This window comes from Chrysochloris asiatica, unplaced genomic scaffold (genome assembly GCF_000296735.1).
Source record: "Chrysochloris asiatica unplaced genomic scaffold, ChrAsi1.0 scaffold00506, whole genome shotgun sequence".
NCBI classification, from domain to species: Eukaryota; Metazoa; Chordata; class Mammalia; order Afrosoricida; family Chrysochloridae; genus Chrysochloris; species Chrysochloris asiatica.
In genome coordinates, this window is record NW_006409024.1 from 298,173 (window position 1) to 315,627 (window position 17,455).

The 17,455-nt window shown below is 38.8% G+C and overlaps 1 protein-coding gene across 1 annotated transcript in view; it reads left to right on the plus strand.

Moving 5' to 3' along the window:
* CNTNAP3 (contactin associated protein-like 3) overlaps positions 1-17,455 on the plus strand; it is a 243,023-nt gene that overhangs the window by 218,233 nt on the left and 7,335 nt on the right. Inside the window, exons 18-21 of the mRNA XM_006877478.1 lie at positions 3,429-3,562; positions 4,502-4,589; positions 11,034-11,264; positions 11,452-11,523. Of these exons, the coding sequence (XP_006877540.1) occupies positions 3,429-3,562; positions 4,502-4,589; positions 11,034-11,264; positions 11,452-11,523 (525 nt within the window). The remainder of the gene's footprint in view (positions 1-3,428; positions 3,563-4,501; positions 4,590-11,033; positions 11,265-11,451; positions 11,524-17,455) is intronic.

The window sequence follows — 17,455 nt, forward strand, 5'->3', positions numbered from 1 at the left end:
AGGAAAACAATCAGCGTAATCCATCATATAAATAAGAAAAAGGAAAAGAACCACATGATCATATCAATTGATGCAGAAAAGGCATTTGACAAAATTGAACATCCATTCCTGATAAAAACACTCAACAAAGTAGGAATTGAAGGGAAATTCCTATACATAATCGAGAGCAATATACAAAACCAAGAGCCTATATCATGCTCAGTGGAGAGAAACTGAAAGCCTTCCCCCTGTGAACAGCTATAAGAGAGATACATATCAAAACAACAGTGAGATATCATGTCACACCAGCAATAACAGCAAAGATCAAAAAAGTTGAGGACAATAAATGCTGGTGGCGATATGGAGAGACTGGGACACTCCTGCATAGCTGGTGGGACTGCAAAATGGTCCAACCTCTCTAGAAAGCAATATGGCGCTTCCTCAGAAGGTTGAAAATAGAAATATCATACGATCCAGTAATTTCTCTACTTGGTATTTACCCACAAGAAAAATGAGCCACAACATGGGAAGATATATGCACACCAATGTTCATAGCTGCACTATTTACAATAGCAAAAAGATGGAGACAGCCAAAGTGCCCATCAACTGAAGAATTGATAAACAAACTGCGGTACATACACACAATGGAATATTATGCTACCTTGAAAAATAACAAGGAAGCTGCATGCCACTACCTAACATGGATGAACCTTAAAGACATTATGTTGAGTGAAATTAGTCAGTCACAAAAAGAGAAATACTGCATAGGACCACTACTGTAAAAGACTAAGTAAAAGAACCCATACTAATCCACTAAAGTGGATTCTTAGCTGGTTGCTGGGACGTAGGGGTAGGGTTAGGGGAGGAAGGGGAAGGTGGAGCACAGGGCAGGGATTACACACAGGATAGTTTGGGTGCTGGGGAAGGGGGCAATATACAAGAAGGGAGAGGGGAATGGAAGAAACAAAGCAGATGGGAGAACAATTAGGCAGGTTTGAATGGGCTAAATGGGACAGAGGTAAATAATGATGTAGGGACAACCTTGGAACAACAGAGATTGGGACATGGTTGGAAGGGGGAAATAATATTAAGATGCTTGGCTGTCTTTTGAATTTTGGTTTCCCATGCATTATATTATAAAATAGACACTGGAGGGGGAGAGAAAGGAATAGCCAGAAACATCACCATAGAAAGCTTATAAGTTCGTCTTCTGCCTATAACTGATTGGAACACCTAAAGTGGGGCTACAAAGTGCCCAGTGAAGGAGGTTGCCTGAGGAGCCTATGTATTACATAAGACTATAAGTGGAAACCTGAACCACATCCAGACCTTCAAAGATGGGAAATTCCCACTTGAAAGGATGAGCAGACCAGCCTGGAGCAGCTAGAAAAACAGAAGATACTTCTTGAAAGAAAGACCTACAGGAAAAATACAAAACAATAGGGGCAGACCAACTGTTACTACAAGAATAAGCAAGTTGCTTGCCCAGGAGACATCAAGGCAAGTGGTCAGGTCCCCAGTGCAAATCCTCTTCCTAGACTAAGACGCAATGGGAATACGTGCTCTGATTGGCGACCACACACGTCACCCATAACGGGAAGTGAGGGAAAAACAGCAATGAAGCGCCGAGCTAAGCCCTACAATGTTCAATAGACTCCTGTGAACCCGGGTAGAGATCTGGTTAGCCAGGAGTGTGGCAAGACCTGGGGACTCTAGGGCCCAGAGTCAGTGACATAGCCACAGAGGACTGGAGTGGATAGTGAAATATCCAGCTGATAAGAAGAGAGGGCATATGCACAAGAACATCCACACTTGTAGATAATACCCACTTGACCTGGCTTCAATGACTGTATGATCAGAGCTCAACCTGAAGAAGAAAGAAGAGGAAAAAAAAAAGCGTTATCTGATACAATTTGATGAACTTGACCTACACCTATGGATGCAGTAGCTCAAAAGAGGAAGCAAATCCTCACTGCAAGAATCATTCCCACCCCCTCCACACAAAGAGTAGACAGGGATGGGCAACTTGGACATTGGCTACCCAAAAATGGGGGGGGAGGGGGGGAAGGGGACTACAAAGGCCAGAAGTGCCTGGCTTACAAGTTTTCAAGAGGGAACCTAGATCCAGAGGGCGTACAGAAAGGTAGAGTCTCCAGTGAGTAATATCCAACCTGTCTAGGAAGGGCTGATGAAATGAAATGCAGATGGGTCATGCAATAGTGAATAATTGTTATCAGGACTGATTGTGAGGGATGGAAATGTAAAGGTGGACATTTTACATCAAGGAGTGGAGTGATTAACTTTTCAGTCTAGGAGCAGAGGGCCCTGGGACCATCAATGGAGAAGAGCGGAGAGCGGGACCCTACCCAGAGAAGTGACACCTGAGATGGAGGCAGAGACGATGACACGGAGAGATGGAGAGGCTGGGAACTTGAGATCCAGAGAGGGAAAAGAGCTGTGTGCTAATGACAGGGGTGGGTTGGTGGTGGGGTGGGGTGGGTGGCAGGCTTGCAGGGTATACCCTTTGGTTGGTTGATGGTTCATGGACAGGATTGTAACTATGGCAATGAAATGATATATGACAGAATGAATGTAAAACCTATGGTATCCCATGTAAACTATCACATAATTCACAATAAAGCATTTATTTAAAAACAAAAAAAAAAACCTGATATCATTGTTCTTGAACACTTTAAAGAGGTCCTGTGCAGCAAATGTGCATAAATCAATATACCATTTGATTTCTTGACTGCTGCTTCTGTGACTGTTTTGGTAGATTCAAGCAAAACTAAGTCTTTGATAACTTAAATCTTTTCTCCTTTATCATGATATTATTTATTGATCCAGTGGTGAAGGTTTTGTTTTCTTTACATCAAGTTGCATTCCAAACTAAAGGCTGTGGTCTTTGATATTCACTGGTAAGTATCTTAAATTCTCTTTACTCTTAGCAAGTAAAGTTTTATCATCTGTGTAACACACATTGTTAATGAGTCTTCTCCAATCCCGATGCCAAATTTTTCTTCATATAATCCAGTTTCTCAGATTATTTGCTCAGCATACACACTGAAAGAATACAGCTTGACACCTACTTTTCCTGATTTTAATCCATTCAATATCCCCTTGATATGTTTGAACAACTGCCTCTCGGTCTATATACAGCTTCCTTATGAGAACAATCATGTTTCTGAAATATCCATTCTTTGCAATGTTATCCGTAGTTTATAATGATCCACACAATTGAAAACCTTTGCATAGTAAATAAAACACAAGTGTATATAAAAAAAGAAATAATAGCTTCATATTTTTACTTGATATAGGTTTCTGTATTATGATTGTGTACTTTTTTACTTACCCTCATGTTGAATACAAATGAAATGTGCTTTAGTACTCACATTGATATTTTAATAACATTCTAGTTTAGTTTAAAATCATGTTTTTCTCTCTTTCAGGAAGTTTGCAGATTAGGTACAAGCTAGGCAGGCATCAAGAACCTGATGTTGTTAACTTTGACTTTAAAAACATGGCTGACGGGCACCTACACCAAGTGAAGATCAACAGAGAAGCAGCAGTGGTCTCTGTTGAGGTAATGCAGTAAATACAACAATAGCAACAGCAATTAAATTGTGGCTCTAAGACTGTGACCAAAAGTATCAATTTGATGATAAATCTTAATGACACAGATGCCCACCCATTACTGTTTTTCTATACGTCTTGCTAGATGATAAAATGTTCATTGTATTTGTTGTGTTTTTTTTTTTACCTATGAGACTATGTCAATGTAGTTATTAATATGTGGCCATTTATAATACCGAGGTGTCCTCATTAGTTTTACTTTATCTGATATGGTTATGTTGTCTAGTTTGTCATGTTGACCACTGATGGGATTCCAGTAGCTATCTATTCCCATTGCATTACAAAGGAACAAATACTATAGTATCTAAAAACAAGAAAAAAATAAGCAAGAGCTTGCTTAAAATGAGTATGCCTTTTTTAAAAAAACAGCAGGGTAATTAACATTTATATATCAAATATGTACAAATAAGATGTTTTCCTGCTTAAAATTTGAAAAGTTTCTTTTGAGGTAATTGAAAGCTTTGAGGTTATTTTAATAGCATCACTTTTTGGAATATACCAATTATAGATACTTGAAGGGAGCCCTGGTGTGGTGCTATAGGATAAGCACTAGACTGCTAATTGAAGGGTTTAACATTCAAACCCACCAGCCGTTTCTTGGAAACCCTTTGCAGGGTTGCTATGAGTGAGAACCAACTCAACAGCACTCAACAGCAGCAACATTTTACGTAGGAAAATAGATAGGCAGTGGGGTGTAGTGTAATTGTGGAGGCATTCTAGAAAGTTTTCCCCTTTCTATATCATTATTAGATGTTGGTTTCTTTAACCTTTATTGTGATAGTACTAACATTTATTTTTATTATTTTCCTTGGCCTCCCCCCTTTGATTCCTATCCTCTTATCAAAATTTCTTGCTATATTGATATTGCTTCTGATGGAACATTAAATAGGTTAACCAAAGTGCAAGGAGACAAGTCAGCCTGTCTTCAGGGACAGAATTCAATGCTGTCAAATCCATCATATTGGGAACAATTGTAGGTAAGTGGAAGAAATAGTGTTTCCCCCATGACATGGATCAAGAGTGCCCTGTTGTAAGAACAGGAAGGATTCATTATGCAGAAGGGAGCTTCTGGTCTTCTAGTTTCATAGTGAGTGACAGTCAAGGTGGATTATATGAGTGTTCACATAACCATGAATAAGTGCAGCCTACAGAATGAGCAAAGTTCCTTGAAAATACCTCCATGCTTACCCTCTCATATGGCAATAAGATATAATGAAGCCTGGAAGTTTTCTAACAATTCAGGAAAGGCAGAATCAAAGCAGGCATAAAGTTCACAAGTTATATGTTAGCAGGGACAAATGAAAAATCATTTAATGAATAAAGTAGATTTAAGTTTAAGAGAGGTCATTTTCTTCTACTTTGAAAAAGCAGCTCTTCCGTAGTCATATCTTGAGTGCCTTCCAGCCCAAGGGGCTCATCTTCTGGCACTGTATAGTACAATATTCTGGTGCTATTCATAAAGTTTTTAGTAGCTCAACATTCAGAAGTAGTCCAACTAGCCTTCGTCCTGGTGTGTCTTAGTCTGGAAGTTCTGCTGAAACCTGTCCATCATGGATGACCTTGTTGATACTGAAAATATTGGTGGCATAGCTTTCAGCAGCACAGCAACACGCAAGCCAGCATAGTACAACAGACTGACAGACAAGTAATGCAGAATCCAGAATGTATACACAGAGTCACTATACCAAAAAGAACCTGCATATGTTCAGTAATTTCAAGAGGTAGCATCTTATTAAGAACTGATGGTACTGAAGGAAGAGGTTCAAGATGCACTAAAGGTATTGGTGAAAGTCTAGCCTCCAGGAATTGATGGGATACAAATTGAAATATTTTAAAAAACTGATGAAGCACTGGAGGTGTTCACTCGTCTATGCCATGGAATTTGAAAGACAGCTTCCTAGCCAATTGATTAGAAGAGATCTATATTTGTGCCCATTTAAAAGAGAGATGACCCAAAGTAATGCAGAAATCATTGAACAATATCATTAATATCACATGCAAGCCAACTTTTCCTGAAGATAACTTTAAAATGGCTATGACAGTACATCAAGGGGAACTGTCAGAAACTCAAGACTCATTAACAACCTGCAGTATGCAGATGATACGACCTTGCTTGCAGAAAGTAAAGAGGACTTAAAAATACTTATGAACATCAAAGACTTTAGTATGGATTGAACCTCAGTGTAAAGAAAACAAAATCCTTAAAACTGGACCAATAAATAATATCATGATAAGTGTAACAACAATTGTGAGGTTGGTGAAGGACCAGGCACTGATTCATTCTGTTGTGCATAAGATTGCTATGAGTCAGTACTGTCTCGACGGCACCTAACAACAACAAGTAGAGAAAAGACTGAAGTTGTCAAAGACTCCATTTTGCTTGACTCCACAATCAGTGCTTATGGAAGCAGCAGTCAAAACATCAAACAATGTATTGCAGTAGGCAGATCTGCTGCACAAGAACTCTTTTATGTGTTCAAGAACATAGATATCAATTTGAGGACTAAGATGAACCTGACCCAAGCCATGGTATTTTCAATAGTCTCGTACGCATGTGAAAGTTGCACAGTGAATAAAGAAGACTGTAGAAGATTGATGCATTTGAGTTATTGTATTGGATGAGAATATTGAAAGTACCATGAAAGTATCAGAAAAAACCAACAAGTATGTGTTGGAGAAGTACAGCCAGAATGCTTCTTAGAAGCCAGGAAGGCTAGACTTCGTGTCTCATACTTCATACACGTTATCAAGACAGACTGGCCCCTAGAAAAGCACCTCCTGCCCAATGCCTAACCCACAGTGCCATTAGGGTTCTACATGCACATAAACACACACATCTGTGGGGACTTCAAAAAGACATGGAAAAATAGAATTTCAAAATAATGGAATTTTTCTGTGAATTTATTGAAGCCCCCTCATATGAATATATATTTTAGCATACAAGTGGAAAATTTTGTTCCCTGTTTTATCTTTGGTTGAATTCTGCTCTCCGTCCCCAATCATTGCTACTGTACTTTGAATTAATATTTTGTCATCTCTTCAGTCCTAAGCCTTCTTGTTCTTTGGTAGAGTAGATCTCATCTGTAAGCGAAATGATAACTCTTATCTTCAAAAAGTGAGCTGATTCCTTTTCAATGCCAGAATTCATATACCTGTGTGCTCTCACTGTATGGTAAACACTGGATTGCCAACTGTAATGTTGGCAGTTCAAACCCACCAACTGCTCAGAAAAAACACAAAAGAACACCACGAAGAAGAGCAGACGACACGATACTACACAACAACATTAACATGACAAAACAAAACAAACCACCCATACACTTTCCTGCCCTAATGTTCATAAATTCTATAGTACAAGGTAGATTATTGCAATCAGTAAGTATGATATTGACAAAGAAATATCTTTAATGGCACAATTTAGTACCTTTAAAGAAATATAAATGTGAACTGCAATATATGGAAGAGATGATATTAATAAAAAGTAGAACAGTCAATATTATTATGTGAATTTTTATTTTCCTATAAGCAAGTAAATAGAGAACAGTAGCATGGAATTGAAGATGTTAACTTTTTTTTCAAGAATATGTCTTTAAATGCTTGTCTGTCAGGTTTTGAAAATTGAAGTTAAAACTCAGCAATGCAGTTTATAGCTTGAAGCAATTGAGTCTAATAAAATTATAAATATTCATTTCATCCATACCTAGAGACATACATCTTGATCAAAGGCTAATAAAACATTGTGCCTTGCATGGCTTCATTTTAGGATAACTTCTATTTTAAGCTTACTGTTACTTTCAGAGCAATTAGTAAGTACAAGAGAACATAAATTTGTGTTCAGATTTGGGTGGTATAGGACAAGTTTTATTTCTTTAATAATAAAAAAATGAACAGGGTCACTGAGTTGGACCTGAATCAACAGCTTTTAGCAATAATGTATGTATGTTGATATATATATACACATGCTGAGCAAATAATCTGAGAAGCTGTATTATATGAAGCTGTATTATATGAAGAAGAGCAACCTACTTGCTGGAAGTGAATAGGACTTGAAATACTAATGAATATGAAAGACTACATCCTTTAGTATAGATTGCAACTCAATATAAAGAAAACAAAATTCTCAACAACTGGATCAATAAATAACATCATGGTAAATGGAGAAAAGATTGAAGTTGTCAAAGGCTTCATTTTACTTGGATCCACAATCAGTGTTCACAGAAGCAGCAATCAAGAAATCAAGCAACATTGGATTTGGCACATCTGCTGCAAAAGATCTTGTAATGTTAAAAAGCAAAGATGTCAGTTTGAGGACTAAGGTGTGCCTGACCCGTGCTATAATATTTTCATTTACCTCATATGCACAACAGAATGAAATACGGCCTGATCCTAGGCCAACCTCACAATTGTCACATATATAGGATTTACATGCATACATACATGATACAAATGGAAAATAAAAAAGGACTTCTCTAAAAAAGTAACTTCCTGATTTTTAATAATCTTTTTGTTGAATTATTCCAAGTTCATTGCATTCCAGTAGACTTAGAAATCATGAATCTACATGGAACTCCTTATACATAAAGTCCTTTGATGCCTCATACAGTTAGGTTGGTCAAGATATGTATATGTTTCTAAAAGATGTTCGTTACAATTACAGCAATACAAACATCATACCCATAATTTTAATTACTTCGGTGGTGGTGGTTGTGTGACATCAAGGCTGTAAATCCTTATGGGAACAGAAAGCCTCATCTTTGTCATGCAGAGCAACTGGTAGATTTGAGCTTCTGACCTTGTGGTTCAGAAGTTTGAATCATTAATCCACTATGCTACCAGGGTGCCTTTTAATTACTGTAGAGGTTTTTTAACTGAAAAACCTTCACTTTTACAGCTGTAAGTTTGCTGATAGAATTTTGTATTACCAAATCGCAATTGGAGAAAAATCTCAACTATTGAGGTAGGAAACTGAATATGATTCCTGGAGTCCTGGTGTGGGTCTGTAGGATAAGCACTGGATTGATAACTGCAAGGTCATTGGTTCAAACTCACCAGCTGCTCCTTGGAAATTCTATACTCCTTTGGAAACCTATACAGGATTGCTATGAGTCGGAACAACTCAAGGCACGATAACAATTAGATTCCTGAAACCAAAAAGCTTCAGAGTATGTTGTTTAACTAAGTAATAGTTCAGCAGTCTTCAGTGAAATTGAAACATAGTGAAACGCAGTGACTTGAGATGGTAATCAAATCTGGAAGTGTATTTTGACATGAGCCATTGCAGATAATCTCTTGACCTCTGCACCCGAGATTGTCATTTTAAAAATAGTTTCAACAGCTTGCACCATCCATAGAAGATTGAGTTGCATGGCGTTGGTACTAAATTTATGCCTTGATTATAAAGGTACATTGCATACGTCCTTTGTAACAGACACTATGCTAAGTGCTAGAATGAAATGTGAAGAAAACACCGACTGCCCACCAGGAGCTTTCTATCTGTCATGTGAGGCAGACAGCTAATACAAAGAGAGCAACTTTCTATAGCTCATGCATAGGACACAGCTGACTGACAGTGTGGATGAGGGTTCAAAAAAATCATCCTCATTCTTTACTAACTCTATGAGTCATGACAAGTCATTAAAACCTGCTTTAAATCCTCACTCTCCATTATGTTTGTGATAAAAATGGCTCTTTAAATTTTTATGTTGTCTAGAATTTTAGGTGTTGTTAGTACCATTGAGTCAATTCCAAATTAAAGTGACACTAGATACAGTTTCTGAGGCTGTAGATCTTTGCAGGGGCAGAAAGGCTCATCTCTTTCCTGCAAAGTGACTGGTGGGCTCAAACTGCTGACCTTGTGTTTCAAAGTGCTACAGAACCACCATCTAGCAAATAATACTAAATAAGAATTATTATTGTTTATAATATATGATCAGTAAATGAAGACAAAACTTGAACTCAAAGATAATGAGTTCAAAATTTGAACTCACAGAAAATAGCAGTTGCCCTCCAAGAGTTAAATATAACATGAAAAGAGCAAAACAGCTGAGATTTTAAGTGTGAATTTAAAGCTTGTCTTGAGCCAACAACCAACAATATCAACAAGAAAAGCTAATAGAATATACACAGAGACAGTATGGAAATGATGCATTAATTAATGTAGAAAAAAATCATATAATGCCCATTCATCCATTACCTAACGTGAGCAATTATGAACATGTCCAGGCAATTTTAGGGGAGTGTGGCTCCATAGGATAAGAACTGGACTGTGAACCACAAAGTCAACATTAAAGTCCACCAGTTGCTGCACGGGAGAAAGATGAGGCTTTCTGCTCCTACAAAGATGTAAAAAGCCTCAGAAACCCTATACAGGGTCGCTATGAGTTGGAACTGACTCAATGACACTTAACAACAAGAAGAGATAGTGAGTAAAATAAAGAAAATTTTGTTATGAAAGTGATGAACTAAAACAGGCTTGTTACTAACTTCTGAAGTTTATGACCCTCAGTCACAAGTAGGAATACCACTCATATAGTTGCTATGGCTATTAAATCACAATCTATGGAAACTGCTTAGCACATGAGAACCATTTGGCCCATTCTGGTAGTTGTTCTGCTATTAAAAAAACAGGGTCAACAAGCCCATTTAAGCAGGTGAAATGGGAAGGGAGTTTGGCAGCAGATACCAAGGGTCCAGATCATATTGACATGCAATTGTGTATGACTCTTTCCTAACTGGATAGGCAAGCATTTGAAGTCTACAGCTAGCCCCCTTTGTTCAGAGTTCATACTCACTAAACAAGTGGAATACTAGATACAGACATCGTTGAAATTAATCTACCGATGATCTGATCTCCTGTATCCATGTCTGCTCGTCATCAACCATATTATAAACAAGGTTTGTAAGGGTGAGGGCCCGAATTGGGGAGACAGGAGACCTTGTATGGAAAGGAGCCAAAGAGGCTGCCAATGTGAAGACCAGGAAATGATGACTGTTGAGAAGTCTCCTGTGCTGCACCTGTTGTCAGGAGAAAGGCACCCCTGGGGCAATCTCTGGGACATAAAAGCATTCTGCCAGATTAAATTATGAATTGGGGCATGACTGCAAGGGATCCTTAGACCCTGCTGTCTGCAAATCCAGGAGACATTTTCACTGTGACTCCTCAGATTGTTCACCATGAATTCCATCAAAAATGTATTTCAGTCATCATTTGAAAAATGAAATGGCATTTATACCCGAACCTGTGGTTTACTCACTGTGGCTGACACTCTGGCTCTCATTAACTAAGCCCTTAGGTATTGGCTCTGGCCCTCTTCCTAATGATGCAAGGATGAAGGAATAGGAGGAAAGTTTGATATTGCAGTCAGGTAGATATTTCCTATTTCTGCTCAGTAACTGGCTGTGTCCACTTCTCTCACCTGCAGAGCCCCTCAGCTTGGACCCCGACACACAGCTAGCGGGTGCACAGGGCTTCACTGGCTGTCTGTCGGCTGTGAGCTTCGACAGTGCAGCTCCTCTGAAGGCTGCGCTTGGCCTAGGTGGCCCCACTACTGTCACCATCCATGGCCATGTGGCCGCTTCATCCCTCTGTGCAGCAGGGACAGGGCCTGGCACACTGGAGCGGGAGCTCACGAAGCCCTTTGCAGGGAATGCAGGTACGTGGAATGAAGCTTTGGCAAGGCTTGTGTTTGCTCATCCTCTGTCCTTTTTCTTTGTGTGTGTTCATTGTGGCATGTTCCTGTCTCTATTATAATTGTCTGTTCAACTTTCACATGTTGATGAAGTTCTCAGAAGTATTCTCTCCTATTTGTGTCTCTGTCATTGTACCTTTTTATGCTGTAGGTCGTTCTGAGCCCACAGATGAACGAGAGCCCTTGGTTAACGCACACAGAAGTTACTCTGCAGTTATTGGAGGTAATAGGGTTATGGAGAACTTTATCCGTTTCACTGTTACATAACAGAAAAATATCTGTAGAAATGTTGTTGTTAAGTGCTGTCGAGTCTGTTCCAAACCATAGCGACCCTGTATAAGGTTTCCAAGGAGAAGCTGGTGAGTTTGAACTGCCGACCTTGCAGCCTGGCTCATTCACCCACAGCACCACGCTAGGACTCCATCTGTAGAAATAGACACTGATTAATGGACTCAAAAGCCTGCTGATATTGTGATTTAATTTTGATTAATGAACTCAAAAGCCTGCTGATCTTCTGATTTAATTTTATTGAATTTAATTCCTTCAGAGACACTTAGGAGGAAGTCACTACTCCATTTTTTTTTACAGTTGAAAAATTATGTAATAATGAAATATCTGTTCATGAGAAAATAGCCATTAGTACTCCTGAAGGCGCCCTGGTGGTGCACTAGCTCTTGGCTGCCAACTAAAAGGTTGGATCCCACCAACCTATAGCAGGAAAAAGATGTTGTAGGCTGCTTACAGCCTTGGAAACCCTATTAGAAAGTCTTATAGCCTCACTATGAGTGGAAATCCATTCAAAATCAGCAGAACACACACACACAGACCAGAATAAGTAAAAAAAAATTGCTGCAAAATCAGAGGCACCTTTATTAAACAAAAATATCCAAGTGTGAAGCTGTTGTTTCTTGAAATATCCTCCCTCTATGTTTATACACCATCGAAGGAGGTGTTTCCATCTTTCAACCATTCCCAGAATTCTGGCCGCTTCAATTTACACCACATCAAAACAGCAGTTTTGACATCCTCAAGGGACTCCAATCATGGTCCTTTTAAATAGTCTTGGAGTTTGGGGAGCAAAAAGAATTCTAAGGGGCCAGATCAGAGCTGTTTAGTAGATGAGGTGAGGTTTCCCAATGAAATTCACATAAGACAGCCCTACCCTCAAAGAATTAGTAGGTACTTTGTAATAAGGAAAACAATTCCTCAGTGCAACTTTCCCGGCCTTTTATCACCAACGCAGTTGGCAGTTTTTAAAAAAAACTTGTTGTTATAAGCCCCTGTGATCATCCTGTGTCCTTTGAGAAAATCTATATAGATGCCCACTTTAGAATTCCACCCACCGTCCAAAAAATAAAACCCAGTCACCGTGCCCTTCTGAGCTGACCTCTGTGTTTTGAATTTCATTGTCCCAGCAGATCCTCTTGTATCTTGCTCTCTATATATCCCTAGTTACAATCAATGTGTACCATGAAATCATCTTCATTAGCTTCAGTATGGCTGAAAAAAACTGATGGAAAAATAAACTCTTTGAGCTGGCTGATTTTGTACAACCCTTTGCCAATAGACAACCCAAAAGCTTGCTGAAACCAAGATTTTTGCTTAAAATAGAAAATGTCAAACCATATGAGATCCCAATTTCAGTAACTGTCGCATCAGTGGTAATTCTATGGTCTTCTCCCACTCCAGCAATAGTTTCTTCATTTGTTGAGGTTACTGGTGTTTCCTGTCTTGGCTCATCTTTGAGGTCTTCCAACTTTCCTTAAAATGCTTGATCTATCTTAAACTTGTTTTATGTGGGGGCAGTATTCCTATAAACCTGTTGCAAAAATTCAATAATTTGGAAATATGTACACTAGAGATTTGTTAAAAATTTTATATTAGCTCTAACCTCAAAGTCATTTTTATCCCTGGCACAAAAGGTATCCTTGTTTTAAGTTACCCTAAGTCACTATGAGTTGGAACTTACTCAATAACACTTAAAAACAACAACAACAATGAGAGTTAAGACAAGTGTATTACTGAAAGAACTTGTCTGAAGCCATCCACTGATCACAGAGACATATTTAAAAATGTTTTGTTTGGAATAAACCCATGCATGGATGACCTGGAACCCCAGTAGCAATACTTTTTTACTTATGTTGATATATAAATATGTTGTTTAATGCCGTGGAGTCACAGCAACTGGTGGGTTTGAATCACTAATCTTGTGGTTAGCACTCTAGTGCTTATCCTACAGCGCCACACCAGGATTACATTATACACACACACACACACACACACACACACACATATATAGTTGTTATGTGCTATCGAGTCAGTTCTGATCCATAGTGGCCCTGTATAGGGTTTCTGAGGAGCAGCTACTGAGTTTGAGCTGCTGACTTTGTGGTTCAAACCTATTTTGCAGTCCAGCGTATTTACCCACAGTGACACACCAATATTCCTATATATAGTGACTATGTATATATATATGGAAACCCTATACAGGGTCTCTATGGGTCATAACCAACTCAACGGCACTTAGCAACAACAACATATGTATATGTATATGCGTGTGTGTGTGTGTGTGTGTGTGTGTGTCTTGAAGTTGGTTCCAACTCATAGTGACTCTGTATAGGGTTTCTGAGGCTGTAAATCTTAATGCAAACTCATTTGTAAATTATTTGCCACATAATCCACTGTCACTCATCTATTCAGCAGAATCATGCCATATGCACACTCAATGTTGTCATTAGCCTTGGACATGGGCAGGCATTTTAATATAACTGGAGTGCCGATAATTTTTTACTCATCCTCATGTATGTGCTTTTGGATAAATAAGTGTCATTGGATAGATTTGCAAAGTAAACATGTTTCATCAGTGCTAATTTCATAGCACATAGAAAAAGATGAGGCTTTCTGCTCCCGTAAAGATTTATAGCCTCAGAAGCCCTGTACAGGCTTGCTGTGAGTTGGAACCAACTCCATGGCACTCCACCATCACCACCACCAGTCCCCTAAGAAATTCTGCTTAAGAGAGTTGGAGTAGAGAAGGTCAGCTAACTGGGCTCTGCAATTCTGTATTTGATTTTGACCTTTACAATTATTTGATTCTTACATGGTTAGCAACTGCTGAGTTTGTTGACCTCTGGTGTACTCCTCAGTGTCATAACAGTCTCAGCCCTTTGTCTAATAGTCATAGACTGCACTGCACCTGAACATAAAATATTTGATCCATTTAAACAGTGGCTTTCTCTCTGTTCTGTATTTTACTATATTGTTTTTCCTTGTACTAACAAAGTGAATAGTATAGGAAAGGATAATTTGTTTAAAGCAATATTTGGACCTGCTAAACCAGACAGTACAGTGTATTTCTTACCACTTGACACATATTATAGATGGACAGATAGATGGAATAGATAGATAAATTGATGAATAGATAGACCAAGGAAGTGATAGGCCGATAACAGAACTTGGACAAATACATTTACACTGGAATTTCTGATAGAAAGGTTATGGAATGTCTCAATGTGTTATTCAGTTATCTTAATCTTTTCAGAGAGTGGATGAAGATATAATTTATTTTAGGATGCCAACAATCCTGACAAATAAATCAATCACACGTCATCAATCATATAGATAAATGTCGAGGTACCGTGATGGTAATTTCATAATCAAGTGGCCTAATCCTGTCATTGGAGACGTGGTGTGGCACTGTGGGCTAACGCACTGGACTGCAAGGTTTATTTGAACTGTAAGTTAGGTATTTCAAGGTCACCAGCTACTCCTTGGAAGCCCTATATAGATAGGGTTGCTATGAGTCAGAACCTACTCAACGGCACTAGCCACAACAGCAATAATTCTGTAACTGAGATTTAGGATTTCTTATGCTGTAATTGGATATGATATCTCGTTTTAAAGCAAAATACTACAATATTGCGAAGTATGAGTATTCCGGAACACTTAACTGTGCTCATGAGGAATCTGTACCTGGACCAAGAGGCAGTTGTTCGAACAGAACTGGGAACACTGAATGGTTTAAATTAAGAAAGGTATGCGACAGGGTTGTAGTCTTTTACCATACTTATTCAACCTGTATGCTGAGCAAATCATCTGAGAAGCTGGGTTAATGAAGGAAAACATGGCATCAGGATTGGAGGTATACTCATTAACAACCTGCGATATGCAGATGATACAACCTTGCTTGTTGAAAGTGAAGAAGACTTAAAATATTTACTGATGAAGATCAAAGAGCACAGCCTTCCATATGGATTGCATCTCAATGTAAATAAAGAAACACTGGACCAATAAACAACATTCTTATCAATGGAGAAAAGATTGAAGTTGTCAAGGACTTCATTCTTCTTGGATCAACTATCAACACTCATGGAAGCAGCAGTCAAGAAATCAAACGATGTATTGCATTAGGCAAATCTGGTGCACAACACCTTTTTAAAGTGCTGAAGAGCAAAGATGTCAGCTTGAGGACTAAGGTGCACCTGACCCAAGCCATGGTATTTTCAGTAACCTCATATGCATGCGAAATCTGGACAGTGAATAAGGAAGACCATAGAAGAATTGATGCTTTTGAGTTGCGGTGTTGAAGGAGAATTTTGAAAGTGCCATGGGCTGCCAAAAGAACCAACAGATCTGTGTTGGAAGAAGTACAATCAGAGTGTTCCTTGAAGGCCAGGATGGCCATACTTCGTCTCTCACACTTCAGACATATTGTCAGGAGGAACAAGCAACGGAAAAAAAAAACATGTTTGGTAAGGTGGAGGGTTAGAGAAAAAGAAGAAGACCCCCAATGAGATGGATTGGCCAAGTGGCAGCATCAGTTGGCTCAAGTGTGGCAACAATTGTGAGATTGGCTCAGGATTGGGCAGTGTTTTGTTCTGCTGTGCATAAGGTCGCTATGAGTCAGTACTGACTTGATGGCACCTAACAACAACTACACATTAATATTTAAGTGACTATTGTTTGTATCCAAAATTGGAGGCAAAATATATGACAAATATTAATATTCTAATTGTTGTTGTTGTCATTATGTGCCGTGGAGTCCGTTCCGACTCACAGTGACCCTGTACAGGATTTCCGAGGCTGTAAATCTTTACGGGAGCAGAAAGCCTCCTCTTTGTCCCGTGGAACAGCTGGTAGTTTAGTCATTCTTTATCCTATTTAATAATAATATCAATTAAAAAATGAGCAACCATTATTGAGGACTCTTGGTGTGGCGCTATAGGATCAGCATTTGACTCTGAACCACAAGGATGGCAGTTCAAACCCACGAGCTGCTCCACGGAAATCCTATACAGGATCCCTATGATTGGAACCAGCTCAATAGCACTTACCAACAACAACAACACAACAAACCATTTAGATTTGAAATGCAAGATAGCTGCTACCACATTTATATTGCATTTAGCAGAAGCACAGACAACAGTTCTACCTTCTGTCAGTGGAGGTAAGGTAGCATCTGGATTCCTTAAGGTTGATATCTATCACCTGACAAAAGCTATATTGTTCACTAAGGTGGTCTTGGCAAATCTGCTGACTAATTTGCTCAACACAGCACATGCTCAGGAATCCCTATAAACAGTTGCATCCATTCAAGCTTTGAATCTGTTACGGTTCACTACATTTGTTTATGCCCATCTCAGAGTAGAATAAAGAACTTTGATTTTATAGTACATGTTTTGATTCACATAATTAAGCAGTCCATGTGCTTTTTAATACTCCAAAATTGGAAATACAAATTAATGCCTATGTCAACCACTTTAAAAGTATATTGAGTACTGATTTTTGCTTCTAGGCATTTGCTATAGCATATATTTGACATTCATTCTCCACTAATATGATAAATTGATATTGTTGCTTTGTGGTTCTCGAACATGGCAGTATATTGAAGCCACCTGTCTAAAGTCAGGTTTCTAGAGAAGCAAAACAATGAAACATATATGTGTGTATATATATATATATATGTATATTTATATATATAAGGAGCTCTGGTAGCGTAGTGGTTACGAATCGGGCTGTGAACCGCACGGTCAGCAGTTCAAAACTACCAGCTGTTCCAGGGGAGAAAGATGAGGCTTTCTGCTCCCGTAAAGATTTACAGCCTTGGAAACCCTGTACAGGGTCACTATGATTTGGAACCGACTCCACAGCACATA